Source organism: Mus caroli, unplaced genomic scaffold (assembly GCF_978045245.1).
Source record: "Mus caroli unplaced genomic scaffold, Mus_caroli_1 scaffold_8, whole genome shotgun sequence".
Taxonomy (NCBI): domain Eukaryota; kingdom Metazoa; phylum Chordata; class Mammalia; order Rodentia; family Muridae; genus Mus; species Mus caroli.
The window spans coordinates 11,727,639-11,745,693 of NW_028227263.1; the positions used below are offsets into that span (position 1 = coordinate 11,727,639).

Genomic DNA, 18,055 nt, shown 5'->3' on the forward strand with positions numbered 1-18,055 from the left:
AGACTCAACAAAGATAGAAAACTTCAGACCAATATCCCTTATGAATATTGATGCAAAAATCCTCAATAAAGTTCTTGCTAACCGAATCCAAGAACACATCAAAACAATCATCCATCCTGACCAAGTAGGTTTCATCCCAGGGATGCAGGGATGGTTCAATATAAGGAAATCCATCAACGTAATCCAGTATATAAACAAACTCAAAGACAAAAACCACATGGTCATCTCGTTAGATGCGGAAAAAGCATTTGACAAGATCCAACACCCATTCATGATAAAAGTCTTGGAAAGATCAGGAATTCAAGGCCCATACCTAAACATGATAAAAGCAATCTACAGCAAACCAGTAGCCAACATCAAAGTAAATGGTGAGAAGCTTGAAGCAATCCCTCTAAAATCAGGGACTAGACAAGGCTGTCCACTTTCTCCATACCTATTCAACATTGTACTTGAAGTCCTAGCCAGAGCAATTCGACAACAAAAGGAGATCAAAGGGATACAAATTGGAAAAGATGAAGTCAAAATATCACTCTTTGCAGATGATATGATAGTATATATAAGTGACCCTAAAAATTCCACCAGAGAACTCCTAAGCCTGATAAACAGCTTCGGTGAAGTAGCTGGATATAAAATTAACTCAAACAAATCAATGGCCTTTCTCTACACAAAGAATAAACAGGCTGAGAAAGAAATTAGGGAAACAACACCCTTCTCAATAGTCACAAATAATATAAAATATCTTGGCGTGACTCTAACTAAGGAAGTGAAAGATCTGTATAATAAAAACTTCAAGTCTCTGAAGAAAGAAATTCTAGAAGATCTCAGAAGATGGAAAGATCTCCCATGCTCATGGATTGGCAGGATCAACATTGTAAAAATGGCTATCTTGCCAAAAGCAATCTACAGATTCAATGCAATCCCCATCAAAATTCCAACTCAATTCTTCAACGAATTAGAAAGTGCAATCTGCAAATTCATCTGGAATAACAAAAAACCTAGGATAGCAAAAACTCTTCTCAAGGATAAAAGAACCTCTGGTGGAATCACCATGCCGGACCTAAAGCTCTACTACAGAGCAATTGTGATAAAAACTGCATGGTACTGGTATAGTGACAGACAAATAGACCAATGGAATAGAATTGAAGACCCAGAAATGAACCCACACACCTACGGTCACTTGATCTTCGACAAGGGAGCTAAAAACATCCAGTGGAAGAAAGACAGCATTTTCAACAAATGGTGCTGGCACAACTGGTTGTTAACATGTAGAAGAATGCGAATCGATCCATTCCTATCTCCTTGTACTAAGGTCAAGTCTAAGTGGATCAAGGAACTTCACATAAAACCAGAGACACTGAAACTTATAGAGGAGAAAGTGGGGAAAAGCCTTGAAGATATGGGCACAGGGGAAAAATTCCTGAATAGAACAGTAATGGCTTGTGCTGTAAGATCGAGAATTGACAAATGGGACCTCATGAAACTACAAAGCTTCTGCAAGGCTAAAGAAACCATCAATAAGACAAAAAAACCACCAACAGATTGGGAAAGGATCTTCACCTATCCTAAATCAGACAAGGGACTAATATCCAATATATATAAAGAACTCAAGAAGGTGGACTCCAGAAAGTCAAATAACCCCATTAAAAAATGGGGCTCAGAACTGAACAAAGAATTCTCACCTGAGGAATACCGAATGGCAGAGAAGCACCTGAAAAAATGTTCAACATCCTTAATCATCAGGGAAATGCAAATCAAAACAACCCTGAGATTCCACCTCACACCAGTCAGAATGGCTAAGATCAAAAATTCAGGTGACAGCAGATGCTGGCGAGGATGTGGAGAAAGAGGAACACTTCTCCATTGTTGGTGGGATTGCAAGCTTGTACAACCACTCTGGAAATCAGTCTGGCGGTTCCTCAGAAAATTGGACATAGTACTACCGGAGGATCCAGCAATACCTCTTCTGGGCATATATCCAGAAGATGTCCCAACCAGTAAGAAGGACACATGCTCCACTATGTTCATAGCAGCCCTATTTATAATAGCCAGAAGCTGGAAAGAACCCAGATGTCCCTCAACAGAGGAATGGATACAGAAATTATGGTACATTTACACAATGGAGTACTACTCAGCTATTAAAAAGAATGAATTTATGAAATTCCTAGCCAAATGGATGGACCTGGAGGGCATCATCTTGAGTGAGGTAACACAATCACAAAGGAACTCACACAATATGTATTCACTGATAAGTGGATATTAGCCCAAAACTTAGGATACCCAAGATATAAGATACAATTTGCTAAACGCATGAAACTCAAGAAGAATGAAGACCAAAATGTGGGCACTGTGCCCCTTCTTAGAATTGGGAACAAAACACCCAGGGAAGGAGTTACAGAGACAAAGTTCGGAGCTGTGATGAAAGGATGGACCATCTAGAGACTGCCGTATCCAGGGATCCATCCCATAATCAGCTTCTAAACGCTGACACCATTGCATACACTAGCAAGATTTTGCTGAAAGGACCCAAATATAGCTGTCTCTTGTGAGACTATGCAGGGGCCTAGCAAACACAGGAGTGGATGCTCACAGTCAGCTATTGGATGGATCACAGGGCTCCCAATGGAGAAGCTAGAGAAAGTACCCAAGGAGCTAAAGGGATCTGCAACCCTATAGTTGGAACAACATGATGAACTAACCAGTACCCGGGAGCTCTTGTCTCTAGCTGCATATGTATCGAAAGATGGCCTAGTCGGCCATCACTGGAAAGAGAGGCCCATTGGACTTGCAAACTTTATATGCCCCAATATAGGGGAATGCCAGGGCCAAAAGAATGGGAATGGGAGGGTAGGGAAGTGGGGGGCGGTATGGGGAACTTTTGGGATAGCATTGGAAATGTAATTGAGGAAAATATGTAATAAAAAAAAACAGTGAAAAAAAAATAAAGCAATGTAGAGATGAAAAAAAAAAAAAAAACAAAATCGGAAATGAAAAAGGAGACATAACAACAGATCCTTAGGAAATCCAAAGCATCATCAGATCCTACTACAAAAGGCTATACTCAACAAAACTGAAAAACCTGGATAAAATGGACAATTTTCTAGACAGATACTCAGTATCAAAGTTAAATCAGGATCAGATTAACAATCTAAACAGCCCCATATCCTCTAAAGAAATAGAAGCAGTCATTAATAGTCTCCCAAACAAAAAAAGCCCAGGACCAGATGGGCTTAATGCAGAGTTCTATCAGACCATCAAAGAAGACCTAATTCCAACTCTTCTCAAACTATTCCACAAAATAGAAACAGAAGGTACTCTACCCAACTCATTCTATGAAGCCACAATTACTCTGATACCTAAACCACATAAAGACCCAACAAAGAAAGAGAACTTCAGACCAATTTCCCGTATGAATATCAATGCAAAAATACTCAATAAAATCCTCGCAATCTGAATCCAAGACCACATCAAAACAATCATCCATCATAATCAAGTAGGTTTCAACCCAGGGATGCAGGGATGGTTTAATATACGGAAATCCATCAACGTACTCCACTATATAAACAAACTCAAAGACAAAAACCACATGATCATCTCATTAGATGCTGAGAAAGCATTTGACAAAATCCAATACCCAGTCATGATAAAAGTCTTGGAAAGATCAGGAATTCAAGGCTCGTACCTGAACATAATAAAAGCAATAGACAGCAAACCAGTAGCCAACATCAAAGTAAATGGAGAGAAACTTGAAGCAATCCCACTAAAATCAGGAACTAGACAAGGCTGCCCACTTTCTCCCTACCTATTCAATATAGTACTTGAAGTCCTAGCCAGAGCAATCAGACAACAAAAGGAGATCAAGGGGATACAAACTGAAAAGGAAGAAGTCTAAATATCACTATTTGCAGATATGACAATATATATAAGTGACCCTAAAAATTCCACCAGAGAACTCCTAAACCTGACAAACAGCTTCAGTGCAGTAGCTAGATATAAAAGCAACTCAAACAAATTAGTGGCCTTTCTCTACACAAAGGATAAACCGACTGAGAAAGAAATTAGGGAAACAACACCTTTCACAATAGTCACAAATAATATAAAATACCTTGGCATGACTCTAACTAAGGAAGTGAAAGATCTGTATGATAAGAACTTCAAGTCTCTGAAGAAAGAAATTGAAGAAGACCTCAAAAGATGGAAAGATCTCCCATGCTCATGGATTGGCAGGATCAACATTGTAAAAATGGCTATCTTGCCAAAAGCAATATACAGATTCAATGCAATCCCCATCAAAATTCCAACTCAATTCTTCACCGAGTTAGAAAGGGCAATTTGCAAATTCATCTGAAATAACAAAAAACCTCGGATAGCAAAAACTCTTCTCAAGGATAAAAGAACCTCTGGTGGAATCACCATGCCTGACCTCAAGCTGTACTACAGAGCAATTGTGATAAAAACTGCATGGTACTGGTACAGTAACAGACAGGTAAATCAATGGAATAGAATTGAAGATCCAGAAATGAACCCACACAACTATAGTCACTTGATCTTTGACAAGAGAGCTAAAATCATCCAGTGGAAAAAGACAGCATTTTCAACAAATGGTGCTGGCACAACTGGCAGTTATCATGTAGAAGAATGCGAAATGATTCGTTTTTTTTTTATTAGGTATTTTCCTCAATTACATTTCTAATGCTATCCAAAAAGTCCCCAATACACTCCCCCCCCAGTCCCCCACCCACCCACCCCCACCCCAAAATGATTCATTCTTATCTCATTGTACAAAGCTCAAGTCCAAGTGGATCAAATAACTCCACATAAAACCAGAGACACTGAAACTTATAGAGAAAGTGGTGAAAAACCTAGAAGATATAGGCACAGTGGAAAAATTCCTGAATAGAACAGCAATGGCTTGTGCTGTAAGATCAAGAATTGACAAATGGGACCTCATAAAATTGCAAAATGTCCGTAAGGTAAAAGACACTGTCAATAAGACAAAAATGCCACCAACAGATTGGGAAAGGATCTTTATCAATCCTGAATCTCATAGGGGACTAGTATCCAATATATACAGAGAAGTCAAAAAGCTGGACTCCAGAAAATCAAATAACCCTATTTAAAATGGGGTACAGAGCTAAACAAAGAATTCTCAACTGAGGAATACCCAAGGGCTGAGAAGCACCTGAAAAAATGTTCAACATCCTTAATCATCAGGGAAATGCAAATCAAAACAACCCTGAGATTCTACCTCACACCTGTCAGAATGGCTAAGATCAAAAACTCAAGGGACAGCAGATGCTGGCAAGGATGTGGAGAAAGAGGAACACTCCTCCATTGCTGGTGGGATTGCAAGCTGGTACAACCACTCTGGAAATCAGTCTGGTGGTTCCTCAGAAAATTGGACATAGTACTACCGGAAGATACAGCAATACCTCTCCTGGGCATATACTCAGATGTTCCAACTTGTAATAAGGACACATTCTTCACTATGTTCATAGCAGCCTTATTGATAATAGCCAGAAGCTGGAAAGAACCCAGATGTCCCTCAACAGAGGAATGGATATAGAAAATGTGGTACATTTACACAATAGCATACTACTCAGCTATTAAAAACAATGAATTTATGAAATTCTTAGGCAAATGGATGGATCTGGAGGATATCATCCTGAGTGAGGTAACCCAATTGCAAAAGAACACACATGATATGCACTCACTGATAAGTGGATATTAGACCAGAAACTTAGAATACCCAAGATACAATTTGCAAAACACATGAAACTCAAGGAGAAGGAAGACCAAAGTGGGGATACTTCGTTCCTTCTTTGAATGGGGAACAAAATACCCATGGAAGGAGTTACAAAGTTCGGAGCTAAGACGGAAGGAAGGACCATCCAGAGAGTGCTCCACCTGGAGATCTATCCCATAAACAACCACCAAACTAAGACACTGTTGCATATGCTGACAGGACCCTGATATGGCTGTCTCTTGTGAGGCTATGCCAGTGCTGGCAAATACAGAAATGGATGTTCACAGTCATCTATTGGATAGAACACAGGGTCCCTAAAGAAGGAGCTAGAGAAAGTAACCAAGGAGCTAAAGGGCTCTGCAACCCTATAGGAGGAACAATATGAACTAACCAGTACTCCCCAGAGCTTGTGTCTCTAGTTGAATATGTAGCAGAGTTTGGCCTCGTTGGCCATCAATGAGAGAAGAGGCCCTTGGTCTTGCGAAGATTATATGCCCCAGTACAGGGGAATACCAGGGCCAGGAAGCAGGAGAGGGTGGGTTGGGGAACATGGTGGTGGGAGGGTATAGGGGACTTTTGGGATAGTATTTGAAATGTAAATGAAGAAAATATCTAATAAAAAAACTGAGGTTTAGAAAAAAATAAAATGGAAATTTGATCCTCCTATAAATAAATAAATAAATAAATGCAGACTAAAGAAAAACATGCCAATAGAAGCTCCTTTGTTAGCTCCTACAGAGGAGGCTACATTTTGCCAAAGCCACACCTCATATGCAACCACCTATTCCATGTCCTGACCATGGTAGCAGAGGACAGACGTAACAGAGGACAGACGAGAGGATGTTCGCTGTTCTCAGGGCTTGAGTACTTCCATCAGCATCTTGGATGTTTGGAGATTTATCACTGGGGTGAGAATGCCATTTGTCCCCAAAGCTGAGAGCCATCTGAGAGAACATGATGAACAGGAATATCTCAGGCAAACCATAATTATCTTCTATGTTCCAGGATAAATCCAGATGCATTAAGACAGACTGTGTCATATACCTTGCCTTTTCGTCTGCACAGCAATAAAACCCTGGTGTTATCTTTACTGCAGGAACTGGATACTTAGTCATATTTAACAGCAAAGTTAGTATTGCTTTGTGAGGAACAATTACATAAGCTGAATCTCCACGTGCTGAGTGTGTGCTTTCATTTTTACATTACACATGGATAGTGTGCTCGTAGTTTTTTTGTTCTATGATGAGAAATGGCACTTGATTTGTGTATGACCTTCATTACCCAGGGCTCCTTGTCAATCAGAGCTAGCAACTCTTATTCATGGCGACTGCATGCCAGGCCCTGGGCAAGAGCTTTTCTGTGTCAGTCCTCGTACCACCCCTGGTGGGGGTTGCAGGGTTGAGGAGGCCTGTTATCATCTCTGTACATGCTCACAAGCTCAAAAGCTCAAGGCCTGAGTGTGTATCGGCTGGTGTGGTCTTTATTCCTACCTAAGGTGTTTGTCTATATTCTAGAGACTTCTTGTGTTTCCTTTGATGAAATCTGAGCTGAGCTGATCTGATCTGATCTGAGGCAGACATGTCACCTGTCTGTCTGACCCCTGTCCAATGTCACCTGTCTCTCTGTGCCCTGTCCAGTGGCTCTCTCTCTCTCTCTCTCTCTCTCTCTCTGAGCCCAATCTGTCTGTTGTTCATTCTTGGTACATCTCCCATGTAGCTGTGGTTTAATCGACTTCAGTAGTGGCCCCTTAGCCTTGCAGGGAGCTGACAGACGGTGAATCTGGTGTTGCAACCTCTAAGCTGCACTCTGTGGCTCAGGAGACATGATCTTAGTACAAGCACTGTGAAAACATCACGAGGGTTTGGAGTGACATTTGAGTGTTACTGGACATGTGGTCTGCCTAGTCCTAAGACAGTGCAGGTCTTGTGTGACTCTTCAGATGTGTTTTGCGGTATGATCCCAATGGCTGACACTACAGGTGTGCCTCACCCTGCCTGGTCATGAACGTGCATCAGCTCACTTAATTACTAGGACACACCACCCTGTGCTGTGGGAGGGTTTAACTCTGTCCTCGGAGTCCTTTCCCTGCGGTGTTGAGGCCACGAGTGGAAAGCAACGTGCTGACCAGACCTGTCATGGGCCCCAGGACAGTATGTACAATACTTACAGACTGGTGCTCTCCGGGGACAGCTAGGAAGGTACCCCACGAGGGCTTGGGGTTTCTCATATTTCCGTTAAGCATTCAAAGCTGACACATGAGTAACTGCTGGTATAGTTATTATCTGTGCTGGTAATGGCTTATGTGCTCTTTTATTTATGATAGCTTACTCCATTTTCCAGACAGGTAGACTTGTGTGAGTCCCAGATCAGTGGCCTTTGGATGTAACTCAATGTAGAATACCCCCCAAATTCTCACTCTGCCCCTGTGGCCAGTGGCCACTACATCACTCGTAATATCCTCACAGATCTTTACCTGTCCTGTGAGCCACTGCATGGTTCCTTCCCACAAATTCTAACAAGTGTTCTGGTAGAAAAGCTACAGCATGTTCTGCAAAGCAATCCAACTCTCTCTCTCTTTTCAGATCTTTAAACCAAGAGGAGGGCAGCTGTCTTGTGGGTCCTATGCATCCACAGTTGTACCAGTATTTAGAAACTGGAAATTTAAGCCGGGCATTGGTGGCACATGCCTTTAATCCCAGCACTCAGGAGGCAGAGGCAGGTGGATTTCTGAGTTCAAGGCCAGCCTGGTCTACAGAGTGAGTGCCAGGACAGCCAGGGTTACACAGAAAAACCCTGTCTCAAAAAAACAAAAGCCAAACCAAACCAAAACAAAACAAAACACAAATAATAAAAGAGACTGGAAATGTTCTGAAGCCATGGGTAGATTTATATCCACCCCATATGGACACTGGGAGAGAACCAGATTGTCCACTGTACCCTTAAGACCTGTGGGGTCAGATGACCCACATTTGAATGTACCTATGTGATTCTTTTCAGTGTTACAGAGAAGTTTCCAAGAATGCTAAAGATGGGCCCTACCTTATACTGTAGGCAGGTTATATACCCAAGATGAAACCAGGGTTGTATATGGCATGCACTGCCTTCCAGAAGTCTTCTGGACACCGAGCTGAGTCACATGTGACCTATTGTCTGTTGCAGGACATCCGAAAACCCAGTCCTCCTCAGAAGCCTCTGCCTGCTGATCCACTGAGCAGGACTTCTAGGCTCACTAGTGCCTTGGTGAGGACCCCAGGGCAGCAGGAACCTGGGCACCGCCCAGCCCCCATCAGGTGGGTATCATCTAATGGTATAGGGTAGCTAGACTAACTATACTGGTTATCAGGTGTTGAGCCATGCTTCCTACCTGCCCTGACATGAGAATGATGGGAGATGAGTGTAGAAATAACCAGGAAGCCTTCACTGCAAACTATAGTTGTGCAATGGCTCACTTACCAAGATCATAGCAGGATGATGACGACCCAGGAAAGCTGCTGACAAGGGTCCAGCCTGGTCTCCAACAGGCACTAAACAAAATATTGTATCTGTTTGAAGGTTGGACCTCTACCACCCTCACCAAGACCTTCTCTGCCTAGTCCATGCCTGGGACACTAGTTCACGGTGGGAGATTATAGAGAAACAAGGGCTAAGCAGCTGCTCAGTAGCTTGAGCCCCAGGGGCTTCTCTACAGCTGAGTAACCCGTGCAGGCTATCTCCAGCTGCAAGTATCTCCACCCTCTCCCACAGGGGATGAGGCAGATGCAGTCCAAACTCGACTTACATGGGGAGAGGTTACCCACAGCTATAACTGAAGCTGGCTCGTGCCTTTGCAACTTTGCCAACGTTAAACATTAAAGCACGTCAAGTTGCATTTTAGAAAAGGGTAATAAGGACTCAAAACACTGCTCCGAGATACTTGCTGCTGAGGTTTCCCGCATCAGGTATCTCTGTAGTGGAAACCATGGCATGCTGGGTGCTCACCCATCTCCCACATTTGCTGGTGTAGCTGGGAGTGTTGACAACATGGAAATCAGTCAAGGCTGCAGCTCAACCTCTTTCTTAGTGAAATTATTCCCTTGTGGGCTTTTTGTTGTTTTGCTGTCCTCCGTTCTTAGGTTAGAACATACTGGACAAGTGCTGCACACCCCGAGCCTGGGTCTCCCTAGTAGCCCAGGCTGACCTGAACCTCCTGATCTCCCCTCTCCTTTGCATTGAGATCATAGGTGTGAGACACTGTACCTGGGTCACAGACTGTTTAACCCACAGCCTACCTGCCTGACTTACGTGCCCTTTAGCAGGCTGTGAGCTCTTTGAGCACCAGAGAACCAAAGGTACTGACAGTTGGCCAGAAGACATGCTCAGTAACTCCTCTCTCTGCAGGGGAAGGCACATGTCAGTGAGTCATGATGGCTCGTGGGAAGAATGTTGGCCTAGGAAAGAAATGACTACCTCATAAATCTCAGAGATAATGCTGGTCAAAGGGTTAGGAGAACAGTCTAGTTCACCGCTGTAGAAATGCAGGAAAATATTTTGCATAGCATCTCAGTTACTTTTGATATTCTACTAGATTAAAATACCACATGGACGTAATGGGGCAGGCAGGGGAGCACTCCTTTTCATAATGCCCCCAAGTGGCACCCTGTCTTAACCTCTGCTGATGTCAGCCTGGCTCCCCATCTCTCGAGCTGTGCAGTGTGATCCTGTAGCCACTAGGCATGTCGGAGTTGGTTAAAAATAAAATAGAAATATACAAAAGTGTGAATAAACTCCCACCAGGTTTTGAACACTTGACTCGGCCCCTGTTGATGCCCTCAGCACTTTATGCAGATTGTATACCTAGATGCTGAAAAGGGCTAAGTGAAATTTAGTGATAAAACTGAGTTCACCTATATCATGTGGCTGTGAGAAACACAGAATCTGAGACTGGAGAGATGGCTCAGCGCCTAGGAGCACCTGCTTGCTCTTCTAGAGGGACCAGAGTTCAGTGTCCAGCACTCACCTTGGGTCACTCACAAACTATCTGTAACTCTGGCTCCAGAGGGGTCAGAAACGCCCACTTCTGGCCCCCACTGGCATCTGCACTCATGTACAGAGACATCCTGATAAATAAATCTAAAAACTTAGAACTACCTGAGCTATCATATCCATTTTTTTATGTTGAATGGTGCTGTTCTAGAATCAACTCATGGATGGGAGGCATAGTTCCAGAGACGGGTAGTAGTATTGTGGGAGGTCACTGGGAGCTCTGCAGCCAGGTCCTTCATAAGATCAGCATCCCCACCCCACCCCCACCCCAGAAGCTAACCTGGCCTCCAATCTCAGGTGGGGATCTGTGGGCTCTAAGCTGGGAGACACACCAGTGTGCAAGAGCAGCCTTCTTGCAAGGTCAGGCCTTGGAACTTGTCTACAGAATGGCTTCTGAAGTCTAACTGCGATTTTGTTTTCCCCTCTCTGGCTTGCTCTCTCCATCCAGACCTGCCCCTAAGCATCAAGTACCCAGACCCTCCCACAATGCCTATATCAAGTGAGAAGCCAGCCCAGACCGGTCCTCAACAGTGAAGACAGAAGTTTGCACTATCTTCAACTCCATTGGAGTTGTTGTTGTACCAACTTTCAGAGTTTCTCAAGTGTTTAAAACACCATTCTCTCCAGACCCTGGAGCCACTGCCGTCGGTGCTGTGCTGTGGTGCTTTGTGTACTTGCTCAGGAACTTGTAAGTTATTAATTTATGCAGAGTGTCTATTACTGCGCAGGGCGCCGTAGCAGGCATTTGTACCATCACGGGGCTTTTCTACAGAAGGAAGGCTCCTCGTGCTTTTGTTTTTCTGGAGGACTTGAAATCCCCTGCTTGATGGGACCTAAGATGAGATGTTTACTTTCTATTCAAGGCCTTATCGGAAAACAGCTCCCCACCTTCCCAAGGCTGTTATGGTACCAGACGCACAGCTCAGGACACCCCAGGGAGAACCTGGCATGGGTTTTCTTTGTTTGCTTTCATTTTATCTTTTATATTTTGGTATCCCTAACTTGGGTTGTAGCCAGGGCCTTCAGGAAGGTCTTGGGCCACTGCATGCTAATGGCCTTCAGGTCCTGCACCCTGAAGCTCTCAGACAACAAGTAGGATCTGCTCTCTAGCCAGCAGCTTTGGAGAGAACCTGGGGTACTGAAAAGAAGGTTTGGGGTGTGGTTATACCAGGATGGAGACTGGAATCCTAATCTGGGCAAACATCTGACCTTGAGCTGAGCAGCTATGAGCACCTCTAGGAAGCAAGGATGGCGGCTGAGGTGCTGCACAAGGCTCTGCTTTGAGAGCTGGCAGGGGCTTCTCTCTGGCTGCCCTTTGCAGAGAGCTGGCTGGCATGGCATGTGGTTTACATTGGGAACAGTGGTGTTTCTACAAGAAAGCCACTGCCTGGGCACTGCAGACCTCTGTCTCCTGCCCATTTAGAGCTAAGCAAATTACCACATTGTCTTCTCGACTGTAATACAATGACCCTGTGTTCTGACAGATAGAGGAGGCTTTCTATGGAACCATAACTATTTTCAGATGTGAACTAGTAACCAGATCTAGTCGATCAACCCTGGAGATAGAAATCTCCTTTTTACTGCAAGGCTCAACTTATTAAGAATTAGGCAGAGTCCATATGCTTGCAAAAGCTATAGCCACGTGGAAAACTCTTCTCGTGGCACCGCCTAAGCCTGGTGTCCTTAGTAGTAGTAGCCATTGGACAAAGCACCCAACGTTACCTGTGTGTTCTCTTCAAGGCGTCCTAATTTCTTCAGCATAGAGACGCAGTCTTTCTCACATTCTGAACGTACCTAGTAATGAATAAGACAGCAAGGCAATCAGTTTCCTAACACTGAGCTGCTCACGAAAGGCAAACTCAGCCAGGCCACTCTTTACCTCTGCTCTTTCAGTGTGTGACTGGGAAGCTACCTTCAGAAGCAGATCTTCAAGATGCCTCAACCCAATGGCATGAAAGATATATATTTAAAAAATAATGATGTAAGGCAAAATGCCAGAGGCCTTCCCTGCCTCCAGATGGGGTGTAGGATGACTAGCTCTCACGACAGAAGGTGACTGACAGCAGTCCTCCACCTCATCTGACTGCTTTAGGATCAAGGCTTCTTTGGAAGGGTAACTAACGTCAATGGCTGGCCTGTGCCTTGAAGCAGAAGGGAAAATACAGATAAGGAATTTGGTTTGCTTTCTAGAATCCAGAACTGTATCCAGCATTGGGAAGCATGGTCTTCATGACTGGGTAAATAAATCCACGTCACAGGTGCATAAAAGAATAACTCTTATGACATGCCTCTTTTTGTGGCACAGAGACAATATTGCTGCCACAGAGATGCATAAAAAATTTGTAACTGATATGGCATTGGGTAGTTGTATTAAGGCCAAACATCCACAACTGTAAAGGCTTACAGAATTGTGTGTGCGTTGTCTTGTGAGACACACAAAGCCTCAGCTGAAGCGTGTGAGCCCCTCCTCCAGGTGGGAGTGATGGGGAGGCTAGGAACACACAAAGACAACAGAAGAGCTTTGGTTTGGGGGGACCAGAGAGAGTGTGGTTTAGAGGAAGTTGGAGCTGTGATCTTCTGCCATCTCCCCAGTGTCCACTAAGGATGCCAATGGTGCCTTACCAGCTGTGCAGTGCTGGCTGCTTGCTTTTACAGAGCCATGCATTCATTTCTGAATAGGAACATATTTAATCCTGCTATTCCCTTACAGGACAGACAGTGTTACTGAAGGAATTCCTCTAAGATAGAGTAGTTGTCAATTCAAGCATATTTAGCAGTAACTTCAATTTTAACAAAATTGGGAACCAATAGCCAGCATGAGGATTCTTTGACAGAGGGTAGTTTCTCTCTCCCTTTCTCCATCCTTCAAATGACAGACGTCAGAACTAATACAGTTCATTTGCAGTCCATCTCATGCTTATACATACTAGATGTATGACTAAAGTTGGTTGAGTCATGGGAGACCATCCCTGAGAAAGTCCAGTCGGTCAAGAGCCTAGCCAGGAGGCGTGGCTGGACGTTCTCCTTTTGTTCCTGCACTGAGGAATGGTTATAGGTTATGTGACCCCACTTCACAGGCAAGTGGGAGGCGAACCTTGCAGGCATGACCCTTAAAAGCTGCTCTCAGACCTACAATAGTCCTGAGTCTGTTTTCCCAGCACACAGAGAGCAACAATGCAGTTTTCCATTTCAAAATATGCTCGCCGAGTTTGCGCTCTGTGTGAGTGTTTCCAGGTTACACACATGGGATGACATCACAGAAACCACACAAGCAACAAATTAAATTCTACGGGAAGAAATCCTCCTGACTGGTCTCCGAGGAGACATTTTTATGCCTTCTTAACTTTATTAGGAACTCTCAGGCTGAAGCTATGGGTCATTGTTCTCCAACAAATCAATACAAGCCATCAATGCACTCTCGAAGAACTGCCAAACCCTGATCTGTGTGAATGTTCTTAGGAGCCTGTGATCCCCATGGTGCTACAAAGGGGCTGGAGCTGGGCCAACAAGAAGGCCTAAGAATCCTCCTGCCTCTCAGCAGATGTTTACTGAGCACTCTGAGCCAGAAGCACCCCGACAACCGGGAGGACGATGGCTGGGCAGTAGGGCACGCAGCCACTTGCAGCTCTTTCCTCTGAGGCCCGCTTCATGTTTTAATTCCCTTCTGTCAGGCCCCAGTCAGAGGACACTGTCTACAGGTCCTCCCTCTCAGTTTTCAGATGGCCTAAGCCATACACCAATGGCCCAGACTAAGAAACGCCAATACTCCCAGCAGTCCCAAGAACTGGTTTTTGAGCACTATGACAAGTAGAAGAGGATATCACAGAGGCCATGTTTTTTCTTTTCTTTCCACTCATACTGGAAACTAGGCCCTCTACACTCCTAGTTCCTTTGCACAACTCGGCAGTGGCTCCATTACCCCAAGGACACAGAAAAACACAGGTACCGATTTGCCTTCCTCTCCTGCCAATCACAAGTGCCTTACTCTGACCAGACCCATGACAAAACCTCTGTCATCCTAGAGAGCCAACTCTCTACCTTTGTTACTACTTCAAGCCAATGTGGTAACTGCTAACCTTCAAGGCTCACCTCGACAGTATAGTCCAACCTTCACCAGGACCACAGCACAGAGCAACCTCCAGCACACACACACACCTTGAATCTATCCCACAGCATAGCAACCACAGTGACCTCCCTCCCACTGCCTTGTTCTAATTACAAGGTGAAGATGGCCATAGAAAATCAAGTTAGCACTAATTACAAAATGCTTTTGATGCAACCTGAATTTCCCAATGGCACCTATTGCTTTGAAACTCTGATGAGTTAAGTAATGCTCTGGGAGTTGTGAGCCCCATGCTCAGATCCACTGGGCAGGGGGGACTCCTTGCAGGAGGCATGGGCACACATATGAATGTACCATTTCCATGCCTTTTGTGGAGAACAGACGTATAAACATAAATACTTTCATTCGCACACACACACACATACACACACATGCTTACATTAGGAGTAGTAATAAGTTTATTATCAAAACACTGCAAGCTTTTCTCCTATAAGAGAAACTAGGAAGGGAAAATGTTGAGTGTGGAATTGTTAGGATGCCCAGTATGGACAGAGATCACCAGGAGGCCCCACACTCAGGAATCATTTTCAACCTGGGAAACAATTCGGCCCCTGCAAGTTGAAAGCCCCACCTCCTGCCTACCTTTCTATACCATACATCATGTTCTGCGCGATCTGAAATTCTCCAAGAAAGTAACATTTTTTTTGTTTTTGTTTTTTTTTTTTTTTTTTTTTTTTGGTTTTTCGAGACAGGGTTTCTCTGTATAGCCCTGGCTGTCCTGGAACTCACTTTGTAGACCAGGCTGGCCTCGAACTCAGAAATCCGCCTGCCTCTGCCTCCCGAGTGCTGGGATTAAAGGCGTGCGCCACCACGCCCGGCTGAAAGTAACATTTTAGCCCTTCATTTAGCACCTTGAAATTGAGATAGAGCCGATGTCATGTGACTTTCTTTATAATCAGATCATATGCTGGTTTGTGCTCACTGGCCTGCGTGCTAGTACGTCAGAAGGCAGTGATCAGAGAGCACACAAATCTCATGAGACTAGGAACACAATTAACAGTCCTCCCATCAGGGCAACTTGGTAGTGGTTGGGATAGCCAGTCATCTGAATATTTGTGGCAACAAACAACACAACCCGAGCTGGCCACAGACTGCTTAGCTCTGTTCTGACTAATAGTCCATCTCAGTTAACCGGCACAGCCATTCTGCAGGGCTTCGTCCCCGGATAGCGCTTTGGTTAGCTTGTTTTCATGTTTGTATGTTACATGCTGTTATTTTTGTACGCATTTCTCATATGGGGGATCTACAGGTAAACACAGCCTCCGAGTTCAGTAGAAAATGTCATTGTTAAGAGTATTATATCCAATAAACAGTAAACAGATAAAGTTTGGGTGTGTTCTCCAGAATGTTATTGATACAAAATTAAGGGGAAAGTCTTGTGCTCATTCACTTACAAGAGTAAAGGCATCTTGGAGTATTGCACAGGCAACTGAAGAGAAGTGTTGAGAGGCCAAGGTGTGTGTGCTGTCGATCCTGGGGACAGAGCGGGAAGAAAACCAGTCAGTACACAGCACTGGTGAGACAGTGGAGGAACCTGATGCCATTTTGAACAATGTGAATTCATAACCTAGCAGAATAATTTTAAAATTCATATCATTTATAGAAAAGTTCAAAAAGTAGTCAACACTATCAGATTCACAGCAAAGAAAATCTAAATGTAACGTTTTAAAGATAGCATCCAGCTTCGTTAAACTGCAGGAAAAAAAGAATATATACATGTATATACATATATATTCAAAATTACAGCAAAAAAGAAATCTTTGCCCTTACCATTTAACCCAAAACGGAGCATGTAGGTTTTGTGATGTCACTGGGTGGCTGACAAATTGAATTGACACAAGGCAAACAGGTATTCCAAATGCATGCAATCTGACCTCTGCCCTACTGCCTCCAAGGATCAAAGAATGATCATTTTAAAAAATGTGTGCCCTAGAGATATAGCAACTCTCCAGCCACCTAGAGAACAGCAACTATAAACTCTGGAAATGATGTATACTGTGGGCTGTTTATCAACCTCCCAGAATTAGAAGCATTTACCTGTTATCCTTGTTCAAATCCATCCCTCTGCCCTGTCTCTGACATCCAGTTCAGAGGGTCTGAAGGTGACCCCACTGCGTCTGTGAACTCAAAAGGTTCAGAAAAAAAAAAAAAAAAACCCTTATGATACTAGAACAAAAGCAGTCCCTGGAGCAGGGAAAGGAGGGAATTCAGAGGCTCAAATATACAAATTACCAAATGAAAGGGTGATAATAAGTGATCTCAATATCTATAAAAGGAAAACAAAAAACTTGCATAAAAAATAAATTTGTAAAAAATAAAGCACGCAATTTAATGAGTTCAAAAAACAGAAGCATGAGTTACTGGGGGTAGGGAGAGAGTGAACAGGCTATAAATTGCCTTCTAATCGTTAGACAAATGGGACAGGAAATACATGTAGCCTTTGAGCTTGAAGACCCAAGGCAGTAGACAGTGTTACCAAGCTTTATGCTGACGAGCAGGATCTGAGGGACCCTCCTTGCATACAGGGGCTGGTGGGTACCATCTGCACCAGGCCCAGAGAAGATGGTGAGGTGGATGCTGATCACGAACAGAGCACGAGAGGATTAGCCCCTATAGGAAAGGTGACATGCTCACACGACATCCACAGACAGGATGAGATACACCCACAGTTCAAGTCCCCGGGGGTGGGGGGGTTGTGAAGCCTGCAGGGCAGAGCTGGAAACCGACCACATCTGAGTCAGTGTGTGGCTGTTTTCTCTGCGGCTTCCCCAGTGCTGAACCTTGGTTACCTTTTCAGGGGCCTTCCCTAGTTTGGTTTTTGTGATTTTGTTTTTTGTTTTTTGGTTTTTTTGTTTGTTTGTTTGTTTGTTTGTTTTAAATAAGAGTCCACTCCTGTGAGGGTTTTTCTAGCTGCTTTATTAGAAGGCTAAATTAACCAGTTTGTCCCTGGAGACACAAGATGCACATGTTTCTGCTAATGTTTAAGCTTGGTCCAGCTAAAACTTCCCACATTTCTATCTTTGGGCTCTTAACTGACAGTCTTGGTGTCTTAACCCCTTTTTGTCTACAACCTATACGATTTGCCTCAAAAATCATATCTGCTCTCAATGTAACACACTAATCACTGGGGAGGCTGTCCAGGGCCTGGGTCCTCTCACCACAGAGGT

At 43.9% G+C, this 18,055-nt stretch overlaps 1 protein-coding gene and 1 long non-coding RNA gene across 2 annotated transcripts in view; one reads left to right on the forward strand and one right to left on the reverse strand.

Annotated features, from left to right (window-relative positions):
- The window catches only part of Adam12 (ADAM metallopeptidase domain 12), a 356,891-nt gene extending 342,036 nt beyond the window's left edge, over positions 1 to 14,855 (forward strand). The window contains exons 22-23 of the mRNA XM_021167906.3: positions 8,903 to 9,033; positions 11,214 to 14,855. Of these exons, the coding sequence (XP_021023565.1) occupies positions 8,903 to 9,033; positions 11,214 to 11,268 (186 nt within the window). The 3' untranslated portion in view covers positions 11,269 to 14,855. The remainder of the gene's footprint in view (positions 1 to 8,902; positions 9,034 to 11,213) is intronic.
- Positions 1 to 14,870, reverse strand: part of LOC147002840 (uncharacterized) — a 46,985-nt gene extending 32,115 nt beyond the window's left edge. The window contains exons 1-2 of the long non-coding RNA XR_015047798.1: positions 14,855 to 14,870; positions 12,488 to 12,559 (exon numbers count right to left, since the gene is read on the reverse strand). This is a non-coding gene — a long non-coding RNA (uncharacterized LOC147002840). The remainder of the gene's footprint in view (positions 1 to 12,487; positions 12,560 to 14,854) is intronic.
- Between the last annotated feature and the right edge of the window lie 3,185 nt (positions 14,871 to 18,055).